Here is a 27,105-nt window from a genome sequence, read left to right as displayed (position 1 = left end):
TCTTTGAGTTTGATCTCATTGTGGATGACAGCCAGGTTTTCTGTGGAGAGTACTTGGGTCTAGTATCACATGCAAAGGCCTGAGGTAGTTGTTTCATTTCTCTAATTTAGCACTTTTATATTATTTTATCATTGAATTTTACCAATTGCATTTAGAAGCTTAGTCCTTGGATCAACCATAGTTTAACATATCCAAATTCCAAACGTTTTTCGTTGCTCTTTGAAGCGTAGGTGCCTTCTTAATTTGGATTTCTTCTACTGTTAGGTCTCTGTCATACTTATTGTTTTCCAAGTACTCCTTTCCATTTAATATAGAATTTTTTATGATCAGCTGCATTCATTTGTTTGTGCACTACTGCAGTTTCTTCACCATATGTGCATTTTTAATAAGTTGCTTGTGGCCAGTCAATCATGAACCATTTATAATTTAAGCCATTTATAATTTAAGCCTTACCCACATACCAAAGATTTCACTGTTATTCATGTGCTCCTTTATCTGCTTTTACTTGCAAACTAACTATCATTCGCTCCACCAGAAGCAATCATCCGCCATCTGTCAATCTGAGACTCACTTGTCTTGGAAACTGAAGCCTGGTGCTTATATATTGCAGGTATTATGAGCACTTCTCATCTGACACCCTTCTCTTTCTTCTCCATTCATTTTTTCTATTGTTAACAAGCATACTTTATGATGTTTTCTATGCTTTGTGACTTGTCCTCTAGGTAGATATTTTCAGCATGACTACGTCTTTGAAAGAAAAGTGGTGTCATCATATTCACCTTGTCATATTTAAGTATATCTCAAAGCAATGGGAACTTCACCAGAATTTGAAATACAGCAATAATTCATTGTATGGAATTTTTCCAATATTTTATAGGAAGAACTGGATATATTAATTACATGAAATAATTAATATTACATGTATTAATTAATTGTCAAAGAAAGTTTATTTTTGTCCTGAAAAGTAATTCCATTTTTCTTATCCATACCTTCGTGTATTGTGTTCACATTAATTTTTTAGATAAAAAATACAAATAAGTAAATATCAGTATGAAATCCATTTCTGTATTCCATGCATTAATATGTGAATATATGTAGGTAGGAATAAATGTCAAATTAAGGTAAAAAAATGGTGTTATCTGAGGAGAGCCTTCTCAGAATTGGAGGTGGGGAGCTTCTAATTTGGATCATATCTGAAAACTTGAAAATATACCTAAATCTAAAATGGGATAGATATTTTGTATTAAAAATTGTATGTAGCACAGATCTTTGTCTTCTTTAAGTAAAAGCAATTAATACAATAACCACCACCATGCATTGGTGAGTTAATAAAAACTTTCAGTGAAATACTTTTTTGTACCATATTTTTACATAAAAAATCTTCTCTTTTTCATTTTCAAGACCACTACCAATTTCCAAGAAAGAACTGTGAAATACTTAATGAGACATTTATCTGGTCTATGTATTTTATATTTAGCTGATAATATAATGAGGTCAAGGTACTAGAATGAAACATCCCTAACATTTCACATAATTTTCCACTTCCTCTCCACCATTTTTGGTATTTTGGCAGAGTATTTTAACTTCTTGATGTTTTGAACTTTACCATTTCTGTCAATAATCACTCTGTCAGATGCAGCATACTGTTAAACCTCATCCTGAATAATACATTTCCATTTATCTTTGAGTATATTATTAAGATGATTTCCATCTAATAAACAAAGCAATATGTTTTAAATTTGATTTTTAAAAAATCCCGCGTGAAATTTTTTTTTGACTGGTTTCCTCATGCACACTTTAAAACCATATTGCAAAAAGCAGACTTTCTTATTGTTTTCCAAGTCTTTTATAATTTTACACATATGTGTCTCAACCTCTCCTTCTCTCTTAAAAAAGTTATCCATTGACAACCCTGTGAAAATGTAAAATACTTCCACTTTATATTTTCCAAACACATGAAAGCATTTATTACATGTAGTAGCAATTGAAAATCAACACTTTAAACAAGCACAAAAATTCTCAGTGATTTTTTCATTCTTTATACATTTTAACATTATTTTGAAAGGAAAAATTAAAATATTATAGAAAAAATATCCAACCATTCTCTTAAACATATTTCTCTTCTGAAAACATTTACCTTATTCCATGTTCTTTCTTACTTCATATGATCAGTCTCTAATCAAAGATTGACATAATCAGGGCTTCCCTGGTGGCGCAAGTGGTTGAGAGTCCGCCTGCCGATGCAGGGGACACGGGTTCGTGCCCCAGTCCGGGAAGATCCCACATGCCGTGGAGCGGCTGGGCCCGTGAGCCATGGCCACTAAGCCTGCGCGTCCGGAGCCTGTGCTCCGCAGCGGGAGAGGCCACAACAGTGAGAGGCCCATGTACCGCAAAAAAAAAAAAGATTGACAATTTTTTTCTGTAGTAGGAACAATTGTTTCTCTCCTCTACACTCTGCCAAAATAAAAGGGGAATACATATGAAAGTCCTGTACAAATTTTAAAACACTAAGCAAATAAAGTTTTTATTGTTTTATTTATTTTCAAAAGGCAGCTTAACTTAGAGAAACATGTAAGAATCAAGTACAAAAGTGGCCTCTCAACTTTGCTTCCCTAACAAGTTACCTCTTTTCTGCCTCAGTTTCTCAATCAATAAAATGGGGAATAAACCACACTAAATTTCCTACAGGACTGTTGCAAGTTTGGAGGTGATATAGTAAACTTGGTAATGTAAGCTGTGAACTACTGTATCCATATAAGGAATCATTATTTTACTTTTACTTCTAGAGGAGTGATGTATATGCTAACCTGAAGCCTGAAGAATGAAAAATAAAGAAATCCAACATGTAGGAAGATTGGCATCAGAGTACAGCTTTCATCTGATCTTTTGTTATTTCACTCTACAGAATTCTACAGATTGAAACCAAAAATTTTTAAAATCGGGTTGATAAACTTTCTAAGAGTAAGGGAAATATGTAATAGTATTTCGTCAATGCTTTTTTTAATAGGATAAGAAAAAGAGAGTAATTACAATTTTACCCAGTTGATAAAACACTGCAAAAGAAAGTGCAATCATATCTACTATCAAAATTTCATGGTTCCCAGATTGAAACACTCTCGTTTCCTGATTCACCATGGAAATCTAATGTTTTCCTTTCCTTGGATGATTTTGAGATACAATCGAGTGCACAGAATACATTAGAATACATCTGCAATTTAATTCAAGGATTCCCCTTCCTTTTATTTGGGCACAAATGTCCAAAGGCACTAGGTTAAAAAAATTACTAAGAAAGTAAAAATGGATGAGATAAAGTTTTAAAATAGTATGGGATAAAGCAACAGTTTGAATAATCATATACTTCATGATTTTGGGTTATTTCATGAAAACAAGGTATGTGATAGAAGAGTTACAAAAGGAGAAACTATCAGAAGTTGGGTCTACACAGTCAAGTATAGAGAAAATCATTACATGTCAGGAACAGAGTTTTATTCTTAGAGACAAAAGAATAGTTCCAGGACAACTGAGAGGGGAAATTCTGCATTGTGTTCATGAAACACAGCAGAGGCCTCCAGGGAAAAGAGAAAACTCCACAGAGATTGCCAATATAGAGTTGGCCCGAAATGACAGAGGACACGGCATGTGCATAAAAAATGTTTAAAATGTGCTCAGGTAAATTCTCTGCCAAAATGAAATTCAAGTATGAAGAATTAATTCCCCAATGGGCAACACTACAAATTGATTTTTAGGACCCCTTCCAATTGTACATAAATAGAAAAGTGCATGTTAGTAGTTGAAGATGGATTTTTCCAATTGTATTGGGAACTTCCCTATGAATAGAAGCACATCATTGGGAACTGTCAGGAATAAACTGCACAGGAATATTCTAGATTGACAATAAAAGGTCATAGTGAACCTTAGTAAAGTTCATTTGACAAGCTCATAACAAACTGTGAATATGCAGGATAGCATAAAATAAAATATTGAATAATCCCCCAATTTGATTTGTATTATTATTGCTCAATCAGCATATTCAGCTAGCTTGAGCTTTTAAAATGAAACAATTGAGTATTTAAAATAAATTTGTGTCTGCGTCTTTATTCCTGCCCTGCCACTAGGTTCATCAGTACTGTTTTTTAGGTTCCGTGTATGTGCGTTAGCATAAGGTATTTGTTTTTCTCTCTGACTTACTTCACTCTGTATGACAGACTCTAGGTCCATCCACCTCATTACAAATAACTCAATTTCATTCCTTTTTGTGGCTGAGTAATATTCTATTGTATATATGTGCCACATCTTATTTATACATTCATCTGTCTATGGACATTTAGGTTGCTTCCATTTCCTGGCTATTGTAAATAGTGCAACAATGAATATTGTGGTAGATATATTTTTTGAATTATGGTTTTCTCAGGGTATATGTCCAGTAGTGGGATTGCTGGGTCATATGGTAGTTCTATTTTTAGTCTTTTAAGGAACTGCCATACTGTTCTCCATAGTGGCTGTATCAATTTACATTCCCATCAACAGTGCAGGAGGGTTCCCTTTTCTCCACACCCTCTCCAGCATTTATTGTTTGTAGATTTTTTGATGATGGCCATTCTGACTGGTGTGAGGTGATACCTCATTGTGGTTTTGATTTGCATTTCTCTAGTGATTAGTGATGTTGAGCATCTTTTCATGTGTTTGTTTGCAATCTGTATGTCTTCTTTGGAGAAATGTCTATTTAGGTCTTCCACCCATTTTTGGATTGGGTTGTTTCGTTTTTTTGGTATTGAGCTGCATGAGCTGCTTGTAAACTTTGGAGATTAATCCTTTGTCAGTTCCTTCATTTGCAAATATGATGCTTTGTGATGACCTAGGGGGTTGGGATAGGGAGGATGGGAGGGAGGCTCTAGAGGGAGGGCATATGGTGATATATGTATACTTATAGCTGATTCACTTTGTTGTACAACAGAAACTAACACAACATTGTAAAGCAATTATACTCCAATTAAGATATAAAAAAAAAATAAATTTGAAACTTTTTTGTAATAAATTAATTACTCTTTGGCTCAATTGTCTGGCATTTCATTCAAAAGATTTAGCCAGCTAATAGTAGCACAATTCTGTTTAATGTATAGTAACAGAGTCTTAATTTTACTTTTTCTGCTTTTTTACTTTTCAGTGCTTCTTTAATATCTTCTGTCTAACAACTGTGAAGTGGTCAAAAGGCAGGGAAGAGGAGAAAAGCAAAAAGGAAGAATCCACAGGGTGTAAATAATCCACAAACAGGCTAATTGGTCCCTGGATAATTGGTGATTCTCTGCAGCAGCAATGCAATTGAGATTTCCAGAAAAATGAAAATACTTGATTTATATCTGTTCAAATTTTGTTTTCAAGCATAAAAGTACCAATAAGACAGGCTTAAATATTTGATCAGTATCTCTATACTTACTTGCTAAATATTTGCATATTGCTATTGTCTGCCTTATCATGCAGTTGTATTTTCATTCACTTATAACTGAACAAAATCCTAACTAATATGGCACTGGAAATAGGGACTAGAAGCCATCTATTCTTTGTACCTATTTTTTCTTCTGTGTGTTGGGATTCTGGCTCAGCTCTACCAGTGACAAGCTGTATGACCTCGTTCAGTTACTTTATCACCATTACACAATAGTCTTTTCATGTCTTAAATTAGAATACATTAAGGTATTTACACACTCACAAAAATATATAAAGGGTGCCTATTTCATGAAAGGCATCATGATTGGCCATGAGAGAAATGCCATGAATAACTAAGTCACAACCTTTGTTTTGAGGAGCTAACATTTTGGTAAGAGAGAACATTATGAAGACAAATAACTATAATGAAAAATCCTGCAATTTCTACTTAAAAATTTGCAAATAAAATACAATGGGTATTAAGAGATTAACTTCAATTTAGAAGGGAACATAAAAGAGTGCATTATTGGGAAAGTAGTATTTGATCTGGACCGCCAGAGATTGTTAAAATTTTGACAGCCTAGGATGTTATAACTGATGGGAAATTACAAAGAAAAGAAAAGAAGGTACAAGCTGTGGAGCCGGAAAACACAAGTAATGTATAGGGAACTGTGTGTGGTGTTGTTTGGTGGCAACATTTAGTGAATGTAAATGAGTTGTTGGACACAGGTGGAAAAGCAAGCTGGGACTTTGAAGTTCAGGAAGAACAGGATTTGATGGTGAATACTTTTTCCAGCAGGGTGATTGTTCTTTAGAAATATTTGACTTGACATAATGTGTCATGTTGATAAAGAAAACAGATTCTAGGTGGGTGGAATTAGTGAAGAGGCTATTTGAGGGATCTTGTTGAAAAGCTATTGGTAACTGAACTAGGGTGGTAGTAATAGAAATTGTAAAAAAGGAATAGATGTAAAAGATATTCCAGCTACAAAAAGCACACAACGGAAAGCGTAAACAGACATGTTTCCCAGGTAGAGAGAGAATCAAAAATACTATTTCAAGTTGGTTGAGCGGAGAAGTATAGTTCCGTTAAATGAAATAAAGAAATCCAGAGAGGAGTCGATATGTAGCTAAGTTATTTATAATTGCACATGTTGACTTTGAAGTTCCAATAGTTAACCAGTTGGTCACTGAATGACGTATAACTGAGTTTCCAGGGAGAATTTGAGGTTGGAAATAGTACCTTTGTTCAAACTATAAAAGTGGATGAATTCATCAAAGAAAATAGGTAAAAAACAAAGATGTGGCCTGAGAATAACACCACAATTTGGAAGTTTAAGAATAAAATATGGGCCACATAACAAGAGTGGTTAAGGTACCGAAAAAGAGCACAAGTAGTAAATGGTCCCAGAAAAAAAATAAAGGAAAGAAAAAGGGTGTTTAAGTGTTTTATATATGGCAGAGAGGTAAAACAGCTAAAGAAGCAATAGCAAATACAAAACTCACATTAGTTTAGATAATTCCCATAGAGTGGGGGTAACCAATGCTAAATTTAATCTCTAAATTTCGACCTAGACTTCTATGGTGAATAATGTTTAGGATAAAGCAAAAATGTATACAAAATTTTAAGCTTCGTTGACGGGATAGGACCGATGCTATTAATGGAAACACGGATGTGATAGAGTGCTAAATATTAACACAGACACTTCTAGTCTTTAATAAATAAAAAAACCTCAACTCTCTGTGATGATTAATACAGCTACTGCTTCTTGTTGGATCACTAGGAAATCCCTCACAATGTCACCTGTATCTATATGATATAACATGTATTTATTTTATAGTGAAGTAAAAACATTTACATCCCATTTAAATTCCTAGAACACTGACCCAATATTTAGTGCATTTAAGTTAAAGATAGATTTTTTGCAAGCCTATTCCTTGTAAATATATTCTTGGTGCATCTGTGCGACCTGAGGTAGAATCTGGGAGTTAAGAATGAACTGTGGTGCACAGAGCTTGTCTACACTGCAAGGCTTTGAGTGTAGCAGATTCTTGAGGTAACATATGTTGGAAACTCTAGTTTAATATCAACTTGATTTCACAGCTTCTTTGGCCTAGAGAATTCCAGGACACAGGAAGATTCCAATGTCTAGAAAGGCTTAGAAGTGACAAAGATATCGGGTCTTTTAGACAAAGACTATTTCAAGTCTATCATATTGCCTAGATAACAAGAGTAAATACATGCTTTAATGGCTTACAAAGACCATAAATGGTTTTGTATTTCAAATCTACTAAACAGAGACCAAAGAACACTGTTTTCGACTTGTGCCTACATGACAGTATGAGAGTACAACATATAATTTAGCTATATTTGTCTTGATTTCAATGAAGGATATGTATTTAACTATTTTTGGTTTGGAATTTTTCTCTTTTGATTTTCCATCTTTAACATTTCTGCTTGTGAAGAACTGTCCACAGTTCTATACTGAAAGGAGCATAATTCACTTAAAAGGTTATTTCTGAACTGTGACCACATTAACTTGATTGCAATATAGAGGAAGTATACATGCTAGAATTAATTTATTTCCTAAGAAACTATGGTATGAGGAATAGAGGTATCCATGTGTTCCCCCTCTCAGTTCCATCTTATGCCTTTCAGTTGTACCCTTCAGTATTTCGTGCTCACACCCATCATTCTTGTCAAGCACACTTAACCTCTGAGCTCATGACTATGTCTCATTTTTCCCTCACTGCCATACATGTTAGATACATTCCAATTCCACATCTTTGGTAAAATATAAGAGCTAAGATCCACTGAGTATTTTTTGAGTGTCAGGCATTGTCGTGAGCATTAGAAAAATCCACTCAATTAATTCTCAAAATAACCCAAGGTAATAAAGAGTCTGACTCCATTTTCGATGTTAGATGGCTGACGACTTTCAAGCCCCACACCACCTCTTCCCTTCTGCCCTGCATCTAGGCAAGCTGTGACAAGAAAGATCAGGTTAAAAAAAACAAGAATGAAAGAAGGACCAGGTACTCCTTCTTTTGAGTTGACTCAAGTTTTCCATGGATCCACACCTAAGGGGGGGCACGATCTGCATTTAAACTCAGACGGTCTGGTTTCAGAGCCTAGACCTTCACTAATCTGCCTAATTTCTTCCAATAGAAATACTCTTAAATGAACATCAATAATCATGGTATTATACCTGAATATATTAAAATACATTAGGAGAACAAAATGAATAATGTGAGCTTATAGGTTCAGTGCTGATATTATATGAACAGAAATGTTCTTTGTGGTAATACCTTGTATTTTATAATTAAAATTCTGTATAAGTGTGAAATATTTGAGGCTAGTTTAGCTCTCTATAATAAAATAAATAAATAAAAACACTTTAGAGGCTCAGGGGACTTTCACTTATTATTAACTGTCAATTTAAATTTATTTTGTTGTATTAATTTATTAGGCTTGATAACCTTTAAAGATACAGCCACCTGAGCTCAAGTTTATTTTAATAATCTAATAATTTAAGTCACCTGAGTCAAAAACTTTCAGTGACATAAGATTCTAGCCTAGAAGATTTTTTCTTGCTTTCTGTTTTAGCTGCTCATCTTCAACAGTCAACACAACCCAATCTTTACTAGCACTGTTAGAATTGACATTGGAATCTGCAGCAGTATTTGTCTTAATCCAATATTTGTCTCATTCCCAGTTCTTACTCTCAGTATTTACCTTATTCCCGAGTGTTTTAATTTTTGTATTTGTTATATGCCTTTTCTTCTCCCAGAGACTCATCTTATCAGGTTTTCTCTCATTGCATCTGTAAATGACGGTGCAGCGTATGCATGTGTAATGTGGGAGATTGCAAAGTTCCAAATAATGACTAGATGAGCTCAGCAGGTGAATTCAGAATTACCAAGTCATTGCTCTCAACTTTCATGAGTTTAAACAGCAGTGATGAATAGTCATGGTGTATGGACTTGGCGAGATCTCAGGCCTGGAAAAAAAGGTAACTGATTATAAATCACTGGGTAAAGTAGCTTCAAATTTAGTCCCCTTCCTTCCTTCCTTCCTTCTTTTGACTCTTCCCTTTTATTTCCCAAATATAAAGAATATTCTTAGGAGAAATTTTGTACTGGATGATTTAAACTATGCTAATATAGACCAAGAGAAAGGAAAACATTGTGAATTTCATTCATTGTACAGTTAGAATAATTCATAGAACAGCGAAATAAAATAAGGTCTTTATCTTTTTTAATATAATACAATAAAAACAACAATATAGGATTTATCATAAAAATAAAATCAAGGAGTAGCCTTCATAGTATTGGACTTTGAATCATGATTTATGCTAAGTAATTGCATAATTTTAGCAAATATACTATAGTCAATACTGAAACAAAATAATTTGGTAAATTTATCTTACAAATTTAGTTTCCCTTTCAAAAAAATGAGTGGCAAAAAGCAATTTTAATTTGCAGAAATAATTGTACCTGATGTGTGTGTGTGTGTGTGTGTGTGTGTGTGTGTGTATGTTTGTATGTGTGTGTGAACAACCTTATTTTCAGCCTGATGGGAATGATACACTTGAATAGAAAAAATTATGAGGTGGGGGTAAAAGCATTGAATTATTGGGGGGAGGTGATTTTCTGATAACCATAGAAGATCTACACAAGGAAAGAAGAGAGATGAAATCTGAATATCTAATGGAGAACATGAGTCTTTCTTCTATTGAAAAATTTTAAAAATGTGATTCACAACACATATGCAGAGTTAAAATCTACTTCCTGAAAGGGATAAAATATTTTTTGTATTATGCTTCATTCAATGAAATTTGAATGGGTCCAGGTAAACTAAGTTTAAACAGCATTGATGATTATATATAAATAAAAGAATAAGGAGATATTTTCACATTGCACCACTTGCAAAATTATGAAAGGAACCACCCTGGATTGTCCTGGGTGAATTACTCAGATTTAAGCTCCATGGTGAATTACTCAGATTTAAGCAAGGTACTGTGAGGGATTTCTATGTCCTATAACAGGTTTCCTCTCTATTCAAACCTCCAACACCTCCTTCCTTATCGCTGTTTTCAGACCATGTATTTGGGTGATAAAACTGAAGCAAATAGTAAAAGAGAAAACTCATTAACTTACCTTTCTAAGCCATTTATTGCAAGTAAGTAGGCATTTCCAGGATTTCTTAAAAATTTTGCATCTATTAGAACTGTGCCTTCTTCCAATCAGCCTGGAATTGGAGAATGGATAAGGGAGAAGCACAGTGGACAATTTCTAGAAAAGGGGTTGATAGGAAGAGACATATTAAAACACTTCTGATATTGCATAATGAACAAAACACTGAATGACAAACTAAAATCTGAAACAGAGATGGAGAATGTGAACTATACAAGGAAGGCTCAAGATCATGTGTCACCCTTGCAATTTTCCTGGAGATTGAGAGACCAGCACTTGTTGGTAATATTATGAAAAGTTTGTATCTTATCTAGAATACATATTTCTGGGTCCAAGTGTTACTTATACCAATAGATGATGTTATATTAGTGATACTGTCAGCAAATTTTTGGATTGTGTTTTCTATCAGTTAAAACAAATTTTGAGTACACTTAATAAACATATTTATTATCCATTGTTATATTAAACACATATTTATATTATAAAATATACAAAAATGAAATTTGGAAAGGTGTGGAAAAATTATGTATGACTGTTTACTCTCCAGTGGATTGTCACCACACCCCTTCTCACCCCAACAATGTGCATACCTGACTTTGAAGACCATTAATATATAGCAAGCATCAGCAAACCATAGAGTGAATGCCAAATCTGGCCTGCCATTTGATTTTTGTACATTTCATGAATTAACAATGCTTTTTATACTTTAAAATGGTTGGAAAAAATCAAAAGAAACATATGATTTTGTGACATATGAAAATTATACGAAACGTAAATTCCAGTATCCATAAATAAAAGTTTATTGGCCTAGAGTAACATTCATTTGCTTACTTAACATCTATGGCTGTTTTGTGGCTATAATGGCAAAAATAAATAGTTGTGACAGAGACTTTATATCTCACAAAACCTTAAGTATTTACTGGCTCTTTACCAAAAAAAAAGTTTGCTGACCCTTGATTTAGAGGATAATGCTGTGTTCCATATAAATCCCTTCCCTTCAGATCAGACAAGCTACCTTTACATTCAAGACAGTTCTCTTCATCAAATTGTATACCTCTTTATTTTCCTTCTATTTTCTAATATTCTAGAGCTGACACCTAAGTCATATGATCCCAACAGTTGATAAAGTGCAGACTCATACGAAACTGGTTTTTACTTTGAACAAAAATATAGAAAACAAACCTAGAACAACTAGAAACATTCATGGATTTTCATTGCCAACAACAAAAAATGTTTTCCACATTTTCACTCTTTCTGTGCCCCTTCTGATTTATTAGTTTTCCTTCTCATCTCATCTTCTTCAGGTATGCTGATCTGCAAAGTGGACTTCCTTGCTTTCTTGGCTTCCTTGTTCTTGACCAATGGATGACACCAGAAAAATACTGGGCAAATGGTTAAGGTATGTATTTCCTAGTTTCTTCCCTAGGCTGCTTGCATCTCTGCCTTTGGTCTGAGATTATGGAGATAAAGGCAACTTTGTAGTTCAACATTTCTTTGGATATTTTAATCTAAAACCTACAAGTGCACATTTACATTTTTTAGTATATTATTTTTAATGTTGAACCAAACTTACTTTTTAAAGAATATATATTCTAGTAATATTTACTAATTTTCTTTTGAGACTGGCAAAGAACTGACTTCCAAGCTAAGCCTCCATAAAATGGAAAATAGTGAGTATTAATATGTATAATTGGTATTTCTTTTAGAACTTACAAAATGTCAAGGTTTCTCCTTTTATAATCTTCTGGATCCCCCCCCAATTAAAAATGAATAAAATTTTTTCTCTATAACAGAAACCAATATACAAAATATTTAGAGCTTATGTGGACAGGTATATATTGTATTTGCATGTTAGTATCCATATGGCATTCTTGTTATGTTTTATATATTTAGAAAGAGAATAAAATGATGGAGAAATAAATAAAATGGATTAGAAAATTGAATAGTTGACAAATATACTTTATGTTTCATGAATGCCATATCGCTGATGAATATAAGGGACTTCTTTCACCTTTATTTCCATAAGAAAGAATATGCTGTTGATGAATAATGAGCTAGATTGGGTCATGGAGTGATGAGAAGGAGTCTAGTCTAAGACTTCTATATTTCATGTCACTACTTAGAATAGAGCTTGTCTTCTCAGAATAGAATTTTTCTTGAATTGGCTAAAAAAAGTCATATAGTCCATGAAGCTGTCTGCACTACCATCTGGGAAGGGAATTAACAATCTGGAAAAATGTTCTGTGGTGGAATCATTTGCAGTTCACTATGGTGGACAGCACAGACCAGTTGTGTTTTAACAGATATACAAATTGTTTTGCAAGTTGCCTTTTGTGTTTCCATGGTTTCAAATGAAATAAGGTACTGAAGTGGTTATGAAGAACCTAGGGGCAGGACAGGAATTAAGATGCAGACGTAGAGAATGGACTTGAGGATACGGGGAGAGGGCAGGGTAAGCTGAGACGAAGTGAGAGAGTGGCATTGACATATGTAGGCTACCAAATGTGAAATAGCTAGTGGGAAGCAGCCACATAGCACAGGTAGACCAGTTCGGTGCTTTGTGACCACCCAGAGTTATAGGGAGGGTGGGAGGGAGATGCAAGAGGGAGAGGATATGGGGATATATGTATACGTATAGCTGATTCACTTTGTTATACAGCAGAAACTAACACAACAGTGTAAAGCAATTATACTCCAATAAAGGTGTTAAAAAAAATACCAGGAAAAAATTTTAAATTATCTTTACAGAATAACAATCATACTAACAAGTGTCTTTACACAGCTGATACCTTAAGATTCTTCAGTAATATATAAAGTGCTGAGAAAATAATAATTATATTACAGATTCTATATGCTTATAAACTGTTATTCAGGAGTGAGGGAAAAATAAAGACATTTTCAGACAAAAAAGTACTGAGAGTGTTCCTCATGAAACTCCATTAAATGGACTTCTGAAGGATATCTTTCATGAAGAAATGAATCAAGAAGGAAGAAATGGGAAACAGGAAGCATGGCAGAAGAGGGGAACTGGCAAATATTATGAAAGGATGTCTCTTGCTCATGCTTTACGTTTCCATGTTGACAGACGTCTACCATGTTCTTGGCCCTTTGCCTCATTCTCTCAATTCCAGTAGTTGGTGAGAGCATGAGCTACAAGATCGGTGAGTTTTTCAAATGTTGATAAACTGTGTTTGGCTCAGCTTCTTTCTTTCCTTTGGGGCTCTTCTTGTCTGCAAAATAGTCGTAGCCAGTTCTATTATTCCAAGATATAAGCAATGTAGGCATCTGTGAGAGAAGTTTGTAGTTTCCCTGCACTTTCTCTGACTAGAGGGGAAATTCAATTTGGGAGAGAGCTAAGAAGGCGACCTGACACAATAAGCTATGTTGTCCATTTAACATCACTAGTGCTATATAATGTACTAAACTACCTGACTCCAGATTAGTCCCTATCTGCTTGACTTTATCTCTTAATTGGTTTCAAATTGGTTATTTACAAAGGAAATATTATCAACTTCCAGTGCAAAGACTAGGAATTTCAATAAATTGGCACAGAGAGCCATTTGGGAAGCAAAATACCTGGAATTGAACCATATTAACGGGAACTTTAAAATTCAGAATTTGGTTTAAGGGATTGTTGTATGAGATTTAGACCTTGTCAGGACACCTGGAGCTTCTGATGGCTCTCTACACAGTATTTTTATTTTAAGTTAAAGCTGTAGGCATGGACCTTAGGACTCATGACTGCTTGAATTACAATCTTAGCACATGGATGTTAGAACGTGACAGCCTTAGCAAACGCGAGACTGGCTTTCTGAGTCCTTAGCAATTAGAAACTGCTGAGTCAAACATACAAAAAAAGAAAGTTGATATGCATGCTTTTTAGACTTTAGAGTGTTTTTTCTTTTTCTTTTTTTTTTTTTGCATTTTTTTCCGTATTTGCTGGCAGAGAGACCAGGGACTTTAAATGGAAAAACAGTTTTGTGTTATATTCATTAAGAGCCCTATTGAACATATAGCTTTAACGTGTAGGTGTCAGGCAGTGCTAGATGAACTGTCCCCATTTCTCTTTATCTTAATTGTTGCTTTAAACCACATCTGAGGCCAAAAGAAGAAACTCTGAAAGAGACTAACCTTGGATTTTTATAATTAGTCTATATGTTGAGAGAAAAGGGGAGGATGTTAGCACTATAATACACTTACAGATTTGTCAAAGGATAAAGATGACAAATGAACTGTTATAAGTAAAAGTATGTTTTCAAATGATATACAAGTATGAAGATAAGCAACTAGAAGAAAATTTCAAATAAAAAACAATGAGAACTAAAATAGTGAAGTCATAGATCATATAAATTTTGGGGTGTATATATATACTTACATACATAGTTATATATGCATATATACATATGTATTTTATGCATACACATATATATGTACATATAAATACAACAGAACTAAGACCAAACATATCTGTCATGACAATAATGGAAATAAGCCTTAGTTCACCTATTAAAGAAAAATTGTTCAAACTGATTCATAAAATTGAAATCTTTGCTATTTACAAGAACCATAACTAAAGAAAAATGATTTAGAAACATTAAAAATAAAATTATGGGGGCTTTCCAGGTGGCGCAGTGGTTGAGAGTCTGCCTGCCAATGCAGGGGACACGGGTTCGTGCCCCAGTCTGGGAAGATCCCACACGCAGAGAAGCGGCTGGGCCCATGAGTCATGGCTGCTGGGCCTGCGCGTCCAGAGCCTGTGCTCTGCAACGGGAGAGGCCACAACAGTGAGAGGCCTGTGTACTGCAAAAAATAAATAAATAAATAAATAAATAAATAAATAAAATTATGGGTAACATGTTCTAGGCAAATGTAAACAGAAAGAAGAAATATATTTTGAATTTATCAATTAAGATGAATTCAGGAAATAAGTGCACATGAAGTTAAAGGTTACAATTTACAAAGAAGGCATAACAATTATGAATATATATTTTATACATACAAAACCTAGAAGCTACTTTGATATAGTGAAAGTTAAATGGGACCCAAACAGAGACTAGTATTGTTAATATTAGACTTTAATTTATCACTACCAGTCTGAGTTGGTTGATAATACCTATAAAATAATACCTATATAATTAACCAATATGATTGTACACATTCATAATAGAGAGCATGTCTTCTTTTCATAAACCCATGGAAAATATACAAACATTGAAGGTATATTTGGTCATATATAAAGTCTCATTTAATTTTGTTGAATGCAAAAATACTGGCACTATGATAAATAACACTACAAGTAAACAAGAAATTAATAACAAATCCTAAGCAAGTTTTTTCCATCTGATCATTACAAAGCCATTTATAAAATGACTCTTCTGTCAAAGTTTTAATTTTTTCTAAAATCATTAATAGTTTTTAGAAGAAAATAGGAAATAAATACTAAAATCTATGATATACTGCTAAAGTAGTACTCAAAGGAAAATTCTTAGCCAAAATAATTCCTTCCTTCCTTCTTTTTTTCCTTCCTTCTTTTTTCCCCCCTATCTTTCTTTCTCCACATCTCCCTCCCTCTTTCTTCCTTTTACCTTCTTTTCTTTCCTTCCTTCTTTTTTAAAGCCTGTGTTCTACACTTTTTACAAAATCAAGATTGGGATTCTCTGTTTTCATTTGTGTTTCCCTAGTATACTTTTGCCCATCTTTCATTTTTAATCATTCTGAATCTCCTTTTCTTTATATGCATTTTTATATTCAGCCAAGTTAGGTTTTGCTGTTATTTTAAGCAAATCTAAGCATGATTTTCTTTTAATTATGGAGATAGATCACTTAATTACTAAAATGACTCATTAATTCATTTTTGTTTGCTTATATTCATTTATAGAAGATAGGTGAAACTTTTAAATATATAATGTAATATACAATTAATATACTATAAACATGCTTTCTCCATGTTTATTTTTTAGTATATATTTCAATATTTCAGAAGATTTTCATCTTTTTCTAGGGGTGCCTTTATATAATATGCATAGTTCCTATTTATTAAAATATATTTTCTATTAATTCAATGCTATCTTTCAGGTAGTCCCTGAGAGAATAATAAAAGTTCATTTTTACAAAGATTATCACATCATATACACAATATTATATTATTATAATCTTCTCTATAAAATATTTTATATTTTATTTTCTATTAGGAGTAATAATTAGATTTATAAACAACATCTTCTTTCCCTTTCTTTCCTTACCAGTTATCTAATTTACTTCCAGTTAATATCTATGAATAACTCTCATAAAGGTTATTTTACATTTACGTACCCATACCTTCTATCCTTATCTTTTTGTTTGTTAAATTATATACATTTTTCATTGCTTGGCATTTGCATAGTACTCTATCATTTTTACCTACATCATTTAATGTTATACATTTATTAATTATATTCAATTCTCAACACCAAAACTTATGCCAAGACTGCTTCTGTGATATTTTTGTCTGATAGTTATCCTCTTGAAGATTCTCCAGGAAATGCTTGTCAGAACAGTGCTACCTAAATTCATAAATGTACATAACATTGGCTTGAACTTATAAGTGGCTTGATCTTTTTGTCTGGTTGCTTAAAAAACTATTTTTCTCTACCTTTAAAGTCCAATAAATTGACTAAAATTGGTCTTGGCATTGATTTTTGTTTTGTTTTTTGCGGTATGCAGGCCTCACTGTTGTGGCCTCTCCCATTGTGGAGCACAGGCTCCGGACGTGCAGGCCCAGTGGCTCCGCGGCATGTGGGATCTTCCCGGACCGGGGCATGAACCGTGTCCCCTGCATCGGCATGCGGACTCTCAACCACTGAGCTACCAGGGAAGCCCTTGGCATTGATTGTTTTGAGTGTCCTTTCTGTAGTACATGGCAAGTCCTTTCCACTTGCACATTCAATTTTTTTTTTCAGAAAGTTTTGTTGCATTATAATTTTGAGAATATGCTCTATTCAATTGTTTGACATTTTTTCTTCAAGGACCTCAATTATACACAGTGGATTTTTTCATGTCTTCTCTCTTCATTTTCCTCATAATCTATATTTTTTCTCAAACATTTTTCTTTTTATTATCCTTTATTTCCCTGTTTTTATACTACTTTTCACTTTCTATTTCCATTGCAGTAGTATGTTTGCTCTTTTACTTATTGTAATTTAGCTTTTTTTTTTTAGGTTTAGATAATTCATTTATTCCTTTGATCAGCAGTCTAAGTTCAAAGGGTTTCAAAAGCAAAATAAACAAAAAATAAACAAAAAATCTCTTGTGTTATATTTGCTTTGTACCCCTTACTATCTTATATGGTGCTATGAAAACCATCCAAAATAGGCACAAAATATTATTACTCCTATTTAGTAAGTGGCGTAACTGAGGAATGGAAAGGATTGCATTACTTGCCTAATACTATGCAGTAATTTTTCACAGAGGTTAGGATTAGAACCCAAGGTTCCTGATCCTCCAGCAATTTCTCCTGCTTGCTCACATTGCTGTTCCTCAAATTCATTCACACAGGTTGCTCTTAATTTAGTCTTGATTTCTAAAATTTTCCTTACTTTTTTTCTCTGTACTTATTTCTCATCTCTTTATCTCTTTATATACTTGGAGGTTTTTTTTTTAACTTCTTTATATTTTCAATTTTCATTACTATATTTTGTAGTTTAAACTTGATTTCTAAAATGTTTCTTATTTTTTTTCTGAACACTATCATTTTTCTTTTCTTATCTTGCTGCTGTTTGGTTATCTCATCTTTAAACTTCTTTATTTTATTTTTGTCTTGTTTGGGGGTTCTATTGGTCTTCTTACACTTTTAAATTCATTTAAAAATTATAGGCAATAATCTCATCTACTTTTCTGACATAATTTTTTCTATTCATCTTTCATTATCTAGCACTACATTATCCAGTTTATTATCTTTTTCTCAACTATATATATTTTAGAGAGTATAACAATAATCTTTTTTTAAATGTATAGTTGATTTACAATATTGTGTTAGTTTCTGGTGTATAGCAAAGTGATTCAGTTATACATATATAATTTTTCAGATTATTTTTAATTATAGTTTACTACAAGATATTGAACATTGTTTTCTATGTTATACAATAAATCCTTGTTCCCTATCTATTTTATATATTGTACTGTGTATCTGTTAATCTCATACTCCTAATATATCCCCCAACCTTTTTTCTATGTCTGTGAGTCTGTTTCTGTTTTGTAAATAGATTTATCTGTATTATTTTTTAGATTCCACTTATAAGTGATATAATAATAGTATTTGTCTTTCTCTGGCTGACATATTTCACTTTGTATAATATTCTCTAGGTCCATCCATGTTGCTGCAAATGGCAATATTCTTTTTTATGGCTGAGTAATATTCCATTGTATATATATATCACATCTTCTTTATCCATTCATCTTGACAATAATCTTTTAATTTGTCCTTGTTTATATGAGATGCATTTCATCAAAATTTTAAGGGAAATTTCCTGAATGAAGAAAGAAAGTGGTAGATTTTCTAGTTTCACTGATTAAGAACTACATCTTCTGTTATTAATATGAATATTTTTAGAGTCCTCTCATAGACACTTTCATACATCTGAGACCTGTTCTCATAAAACTCTCTCTGTAACTCTTATGCCTGAACATTTTCACTTCTGTACACCCAGTGTTCCTGTTTTGCTCTTTTTGTCAAATTTCAGAATTTTTTTCTCCTGTAGTCTTATGTCTCTGTCCTTCTGCAGAAGAATTTTTGGAATATTTCTAATGTCTTTAATGTAGTGTAACAAACTGTCTTGGTTTTCTTGGGACTATTTTCACACTGAAAGTCCTACATCCATGGAAACCCCTTAGTCAAGGGCAAATTGAGAATGTTGGTCACCCAAAACTTAATGTTCATTCTTCTCCAATGCCAGGGTAGTACCATAATCGACTTGATGTCAAATCTACTCTGATAGTCTCACAGTTCCATAGTGTAGTGAATCCTTTTAGTCTTTTCTGCACTTCCATGCAAATTAGAGCTTGTGGAATATTTTCTAATTTTACTGTTCTTTTACTCAGATCAATTTTCTGAGGATTCCATACTGAGAGGATCCCATTCTCCTTTTAGAGGTAGCTGTGTATTGGGTATAGCTGTGTTCTCAGGTTCTTAGACTCCTCAATTCCCATTTACTTTATTCTATTAACTCTTCAGAAGCAAAATTTTGTGGGTTCTGATTTGATGGTGATTGGACCTTATCAACTCATATTTTATATTTTCTAGGTATACCTTATTATTTTGTTTTTTCTGTCTATTTTATTAGTGGAATACCATTGAAATCATCTTGTCCTGACTCAGAATTCCCCAGAGTTATAAATATATACTTCTAATGAATATTTTTTTGATGGGTTCTCTATCTTTGTGTAGTATAGAACTTCCACTATTATTGTGATAACCGGCAGGAGACTATGTTAAGACAACACTTGCATTGAAAATTTGCATCTTTTGGTTATTTAATTTTATCATTTTTTCCCCTACATTTCATCTTTGAAAAGGGAGATACCACTCAACACTCTTTCCCATGTGGACACTGGTAGAATAATAAAATTTTAACTTATTATAAACTTTTCCAGTTGATTTTGGACTATTTGCATAAACGTATTTAAGATTTGTTCAGATATTCTCTGCCCTGAATAATACAATAGTCTTGAGATGCACAAAACTGGCCCTTCCCTTCTATTATCCATTAATCTTTGGCAAGATGACTTACTTTAGTAGCATAAAGTTATTCAAGCTAAAGATCTATTTGAAATTGAGGAATCTATGAAACCAGTGTTAATGAAATAAAAACCTTAGAGTAAGAGTTAGTAACATTAAAAAAAAAAGTATCCCCAAGGGATGGTCTCTTTAACTGTCATAAGTGCTCCTGATATGAAGAATTTCTGCTACAATTTAGCCCTTAGAACAGGTGATCCCTTCTCCCATTCCTGTTCTCCTTTAATCCCAGCATTTTGAACAGTTAATCTCTTCCTCTGAGTATATCAAAACCTTATAAAAAGTATAAATACATAAAGTCTATTGCAATTGATTTTATTTCTATAGAATATCAATCAATGTTCTAAATATGTTCTTTGGTAAAATTAAATTTGCAAAATTTCTAATAACTAAGTAAAGAACAAAGAGAATATAAAAACCTGGAAGAATATTGGACCTCCACTTAAAAAAAAATTAGGCTTATTCAAGATTAGAAAGTCACCAGTTGGATATTTCCTTCAAAAATGTAAGTATAACAAACGGATTAAGTACTTGACATTTTTCTGAACACGGAAAATTGAAAGAATGAAAGAAAAATGTAAGACCAAACCAAGACAAATATATATATAAATTAGAAATATTTTAAGAGGCAGACAAACCATTTTCACAGAGGTTGAAAGTATAGAAATGCAGTGTTTAATTCAATGAGTGTCATATGAAAACCAAATATGACAATAATCCACATATATTAAGTACATTCTGAATAAAAAAGAGATTGGGAGTAAAATTTAAATTACTAGTGATTATTTGTAATTTGGATGCCTTCTGGTAACAAATTGATCTTGCCAATGAATTGAATAAACTTAAGGCCATCTTTCTGTTGGTAACCAATATATCACTCTAATTTAGTATTAGTAGCTACTCTAAAAAATATATGTACCAAGGACAGCATCACAGCGAGAAAGTAAAAAGCATTAGGATTCATCATAAAGAGTGGGGAAAAAAATCACTTCTAATAGCTCAATTGGGGTTTAAGTGCATCCTCAAATTTTAAAAAGCTATTTTTTTTTAGGAAATACAACTTTAACATTTGAAGAAACTGCTACTATTTCGATCTTTGTTTCTTAAAAAATTGTGACATTAGGGGCTTCCCTGGTGGCGCAGTGGTTGAGAGTCCGCCTGCCGATGCAGGGGACACGGGTTCGTGCCCCGGTCCGGGAAGATCCCACATGCCGCGGAACGGCTGGGCCAGTGAGCCATGGCCGCTGAGCCTGTGCGTCCGGAGCCTGTGCTCCGCAACGGGAGAGGCCACAACAGTGAGAGGCCTGCGTACCGCCAAAAAAAAAAAAAAAAAAAAAAAAAAAAATGTGACATTAGAGAACAATTCAAAACCTAATAAAATATTCCAATTTAATTTTAGTCCATGTGGGATGGTTTGGCTTTTAGACAAAATAAAATGAAATAGTTACATAGTTCACATAAAACTCTTTGAAATATTGAATAAACAAAAGAGGTAAAATATTTTATTTTATCATGCACTATATATCAGTATCACCTTTCCATAACATAATGTTTTGGTTTCCCACAAAGGTGGTCATCATTTGAAGGCAAAGCTATTTATTACTTGAATTGAAATTTTAAAATAAACCTCAACTAATGCCACCAACATTGTTGTGATATCTGAACAAAATATTCACCATAGAAAGTCATCATGGTTGTTCTAATATCTCACTCAGGCAGTACACACAATTTTGTACATTCACCCCATCATTTTCTCCATAAATAACCCAACGATGATAATCCATGCAGAAGAAAATGGAAGACAAAGTTAAAATAAATACTCTTCATCTACCATTGTTCCAATGCTGTAACATTTAACTTCTGCACAGACAATAATGCTTATCATTGACATTTCAGAAAAGAACTGAAAACATTGTAAACCATTTTCTGTTGTAAGAAATTATGGTATCCAAACAATGCTTCAGTCTAAAAGGGAAAGGCTGATGACTCTAACATAAAACAAAGCTCATCATAAAGCATGCCATTACTTCCTGTTACAGGAAACATGTGAAACTTTGCTAACAAGAAATTCAGCTTCTTTTTCTAAAATTCTCAGATTTCTCAGGCTACAAGATGGAATATAATTCAACGTGAAGGCAATAGCAAGTGATGGTGTGATAGAAAACTAAATATTCATTAACTATTAAAATAATCACAAGTCATATCTTTCAAGTCATATGCAATACTAACTTTTTATTCTATTTCAATGAAGTACATTGTAATTTAAATAATTGAACCACAGAAATCTCATCTTTAGTGTTTATATCCTTCAGAAAACTTTTAAAATGTGCCTAGTTCTATCTATAAGGTAACTGAAGAGTATTTTGAGGATACTGGGGATAATTGAAGATTGCAAATAGAAAATTAGGAATTTTAACGAACTATTGATTATGCTAGTGAACAATGTTAAAAAACCTTCAGGGAATGGATTTATATTCAAATTGTGTGTGTGTGTGTGTGTGTGTGTGTGCTTATGTGCTTTCAGCTATTTTTGAAGATGGCAAATCTACACTTTGAGGGCTGTCAGGTTTTCAATGCAATAGAGTTGTTGAAAAGTACATTTTCATAGTTCAATTTGCTACCATTGGCCAAAATAATGTGACACATAAAGAGTGATATGATAAATTAATTGATTTCTTCACAACACCAGACACAAAGATGTTTCTTTTATGTCTATGGAACGCAATGTGAAGTTCTGGCAACTGGCAGGATTGTAAAAATATTCATCAGGTTTTTCTTCAGCACTAAGTTTCTACAGAAAAAAATTATTCCTGAGTCTTTTACACAGCACAAAAGTATAGTATTTATTCTATTTTTGATAGGAAATATCTGAGGTATTTAGGTATAGAAAACTGTGGACTCTATCATAGGTAGGAAATGACAGCGCAATTCTATCTCAAAATGCTTTTTCAATACAGATTAAAATACTCAGCTTATTTATTTAAATGGAATTTCTATTGTTTTTTTTAAAAAATTATCCTCCATGAGTATTTTGGTTCAAAATAACAGGCCAGATGCCATCTCTAATTATTTAGGTACAGAAGAATAATCTCTAAGAAACATAAGCTCTAGGAAATACTGTGAATAATTTTTTGAAAGAGTAACTCAAATGGCTGCTACTTATCATCAGAGAGGTAGTATTACTGTTTATTTATAATAACCTAAAATTAATAAAAAAAAAAAAAAAGAGGAGTCAAACTCCCTTAAGCTGACAGGCTGCCAAGCTCTAACTGGCAGAGGGAGTGCAGAGAGATTCAATGTGAAAAGTGGAAGATAATGTGCTCACACACTAATGGGCACTGAACTAGACACAGGCTCATTTTTCACATCATGTCATCTCTAAGGTTTGAATAAAAAGTAATGGCCCGAATGAGCCTGGCTCTGTCTCAGACATTATCATTTGCCTCCTCAGTTTTATTTGTGTTGACTTGTACAGTCTAAAAAGATGACAGTCTCTGGGCCTCTGGATCACTCAGAGTGATAATACACAGCACGTTACACTGCTGGTGACAGGTTCTGTTCTCCTGGATGGCATATGAAAGGAACGCATCTCTTTCCGTCATTTCAAATGCTATAAACTGACAGAATAAAGAATCTTGCAGAGGGGACATCACAAACCCTGTCTGTTATGATGTTATGAGATAAACTGGAGTTTCTAGGGTATCTTGTTCAGGAAATTAGTGTCAGTCAAACTTTAGTGCGTTTTTTTTAAAGAGATAAATAGCAGGCTCTGGAAAAGTAGCCTTGCTTTATTTCATACGGCAAAACCGCCAAAACCATATGCTTGATCTTGAGGAAAACTATAGTTTTGCTGGCTTAAAAAAGATAGGTCTTGAGTTACCTAGTTAAAGTGTAGTAAACTATCAATGGCTTCAGCAAGAAATAAATGTCCACATATGGATGAGATTTTTAAAGAAATCACTAGGCTGATTGTATGAAAGAATAAATCAGTACTTTTAAATATTTTGGAAGGCTCATTTTTTGCTGAATTGCTAACTTAATATCCTGTTGAACTATAAACATGACAAGATTGTAATGTTTTTTTCTTGGTACATTTATTCAAGGTTTTATCTTCTTTCTTGTTATTTCAGTAAATATTACTGAATTGACTTACAGTAGTTTGAATTTAACTGAAGGTACCACAAAATACCAGTTAAGTAGATAATAATATGCAGAATTTTATTAATTTATCCAAAACTGAATAGCATATGGCTTCCCTACTCTTACGTTTTTTAAAACATTACAGTGTCATAAAAAATTTACAGGTACTTGAACCATAATCTGCCAATTGTCATAGCTTTTCCCCATGTAATTTCAAGTACTTCTGTTATAATAAACGTTCCTTGCATGACTTAAGTTTAAGTGGTTATTTGTTAGACTTGCTCATTGTACTTTTCTGTCCATTTTCATATTTGAAACTTTTTTACTGTCAAGATGAATAGAAATGAATGTCAAAGAATGTTTAGCACATACATTTATAAATGATCCTTTATTCAAAATTTTTTTACAGACTCACTAAAAAATTTATCTCAAACCACATGGTTGTATTTTAAGAATAAGATAAGCCTGATGATTCAGTTGACTTAATATTAAGGCATAGGAATGTTTTAAAAATTAAAGATTGTAAGTATAACCATAGATAATGTGATTAAATAAAGGAAATGATGATAAAGAAGCAATGAGAATTTATTTTATGTGTGTTTCTCCTATCTCTGTGGATGTCTTATTAATCAATTAATACTTATGCTGTAGACCATGTATTTTAAAATTTAAATCTAGGCTAATCTTTAAAAGGAAAAATAAAGCACAGAGCCTATAGTTAGAAAAAATATGAATTTTTTTCCAGTATGTTCACATAAAACATGCAGAAGGTGTGGTTCATCATCCAACAGGTGGATTTTCAGAATTTTCTAGTGCTTGGAAAATTGACTTGACACTCTCTAAATTGTGGGTCTGTGGAATTATCTGCCCATCTATGCACCCAGGTGTTTGATGGGATTCTCCCTCACCTTCCATCAGGGCATTTTCATTTATACAATCCCATGTTGAGAGCCAGGCACCTGCCACCCACTTGCCGTAGACTACTATACAGTCACTATCTTATGTTGGTTTATGGAGGTTATAGAGGGAGAAGTAAAGAGTGAAGAGATTAAAAAGGCCTTAATAGCATTACTTTGTAGTGGGGTTATCTCAGGTGGTTTGTTTTTTGTTTGTTTGTTTGTTTTTTGGTTTGTTTTTAGGGTTATTCAACTTTCCCCTCAATCAAACAATTTTTATGAGACCCAGAATCGATCTACAAATCATTCTTCAACCTGGAGATCTTCTCTTGCTCTCTTCTTCAGGATAACTTTAGGACTTGAACATTGTCTATATTCACTTACTTACATTGTATCATTAGCTTGATGCCCTTTTTTTATAGCCCACCCCTTCCCCAGTGTTCTTATGTAATTGTCTCTGGGTATCCTACTCTAGAAGGTGAACAGACAACTGGAATTCTCTCTTTCTCTCTCTCTCTCTCTCTCCTCTCTCGCTCTTGCTCTCTCTTTCCTGAAAGCAATGTTTCATAAACAGTGAACACTGAGAACTGGTAACTGGAGGATGGTCAAAGAACTACTTTCTTTCATGGAGCTAGCCCCTCTGGGGTGAGGTTTGTTGAAATCACCTTTGGCTCCTGCAAATGAACTTCAGCTTTTTTATGCATTCAATAAAGAGCATTTAGAATACGAAATGTTACCTTAATAGAATCAAGGCTGTTAACTTAGTCAACTATTTACTAGCAATATTTTGAATAATAGTGATGAGTAATCGCACACTTTATTTCCTGAATACACACTTGTCTGATAGAACTCATTTAATAGTGTTGTGTGTGTGTGTGTGTATATATATATATATATGTTATATATATATTTATACATATATAAAGAGAGAGAGAGAGATCTGAATAATATTAACATTTTAAACAAAGAACTCCTTCAAGTGAATATCATTCTATTACATATGTGGAAAAAAAATAGAAGAGTTGAAGCCCTTCAAAATCGCTTACCCGGTTGGTGTGCAAAAATGCATATATAATAGAATCTCTCTCTTTTTTTGTTTCAAAATAATATCTGTCCCTACAGAAAAAGGCATTACTTGTAGCCCCTACTAGAAATCTGCAAATCCGCGGCGTGTTCTATATCCAGCTGCGTCATGACTCACCACGAGGTAGCCCAGGGACGTCGAAAATGCAGTCTCTTGCTAAGGCTTACTGAAAAAGTCATTTTTGCTCTAGGAAATGGGAATTGCTGCCCAATCCCATTAGGATTCCGCCTCAGGTCCTTAGATTTACTTCTGCGTTTCTTTGTTCAGGTCTTATCCCTCCGCGTCGATGTTGAACTCGCCTCCCAGAACAAGTAAGCCTCTTCCTTGTAGTCTGCCCATGGAGTCATCAGGTTAAAGGGTGTATCTGCTCCATTCCTGATAAATGCCAGTGTTATCTGGCCCCTTTCTTTTGTGCATTTCTCAGTTAGATAGCAGGGTTAGGACATATCAAATCTTGTATTCTCCATGTCCTTTTTATTTTGGAAAGCTTTTGAGAGCTTAACATTTCCCCGTTTCTTGTTGTTCAGACCAAACCATTACCTTCTGAATCTGTTTACTCGTGGCCTCTTGCCTCCTACAGCAAATCCAGCCTTCCC

General features: G+C 33.4%; 1 protein-coding gene across 1 annotated transcript in view; it reads right to left on the bottom strand.

The window, feature by feature from the left end:
- Nucleotides 1-26,619, bottom strand: part of LOC116756372 (transmembrane emp24 domain-containing protein 2-like) — a 52,957-nt gene extending 26,338 nt beyond the window's left edge. Inside the window, exon 1 of the mRNA XM_032636629.1 lies at nt 26,561-26,619. Within this exon, the coding sequence (XP_032492520.1) occupies nt 26,561-26,619 (59 nt within the window). The remainder of the gene's footprint in view (nt 1-26,560) is intronic.
- Between the last annotated feature and the right edge of the window lie 486 nt (nt 26,620-27,105).

This window comes from Phocoena sinus, chromosome 7, assembly GCF_008692025.1.
Source record: "Phocoena sinus isolate mPhoSin1 chromosome 7, mPhoSin1.pri, whole genome shotgun sequence".
Lineage (NCBI taxonomy): Eukaryota > Metazoa > Chordata > Mammalia > Artiodactyla > Phocoenidae > Phocoena > Phocoena sinus.
The sequence above is the reverse complement of the archived record's forward strand: the minus strand, read 5'-3'. Positions and strand labels throughout refer to the sequence as shown.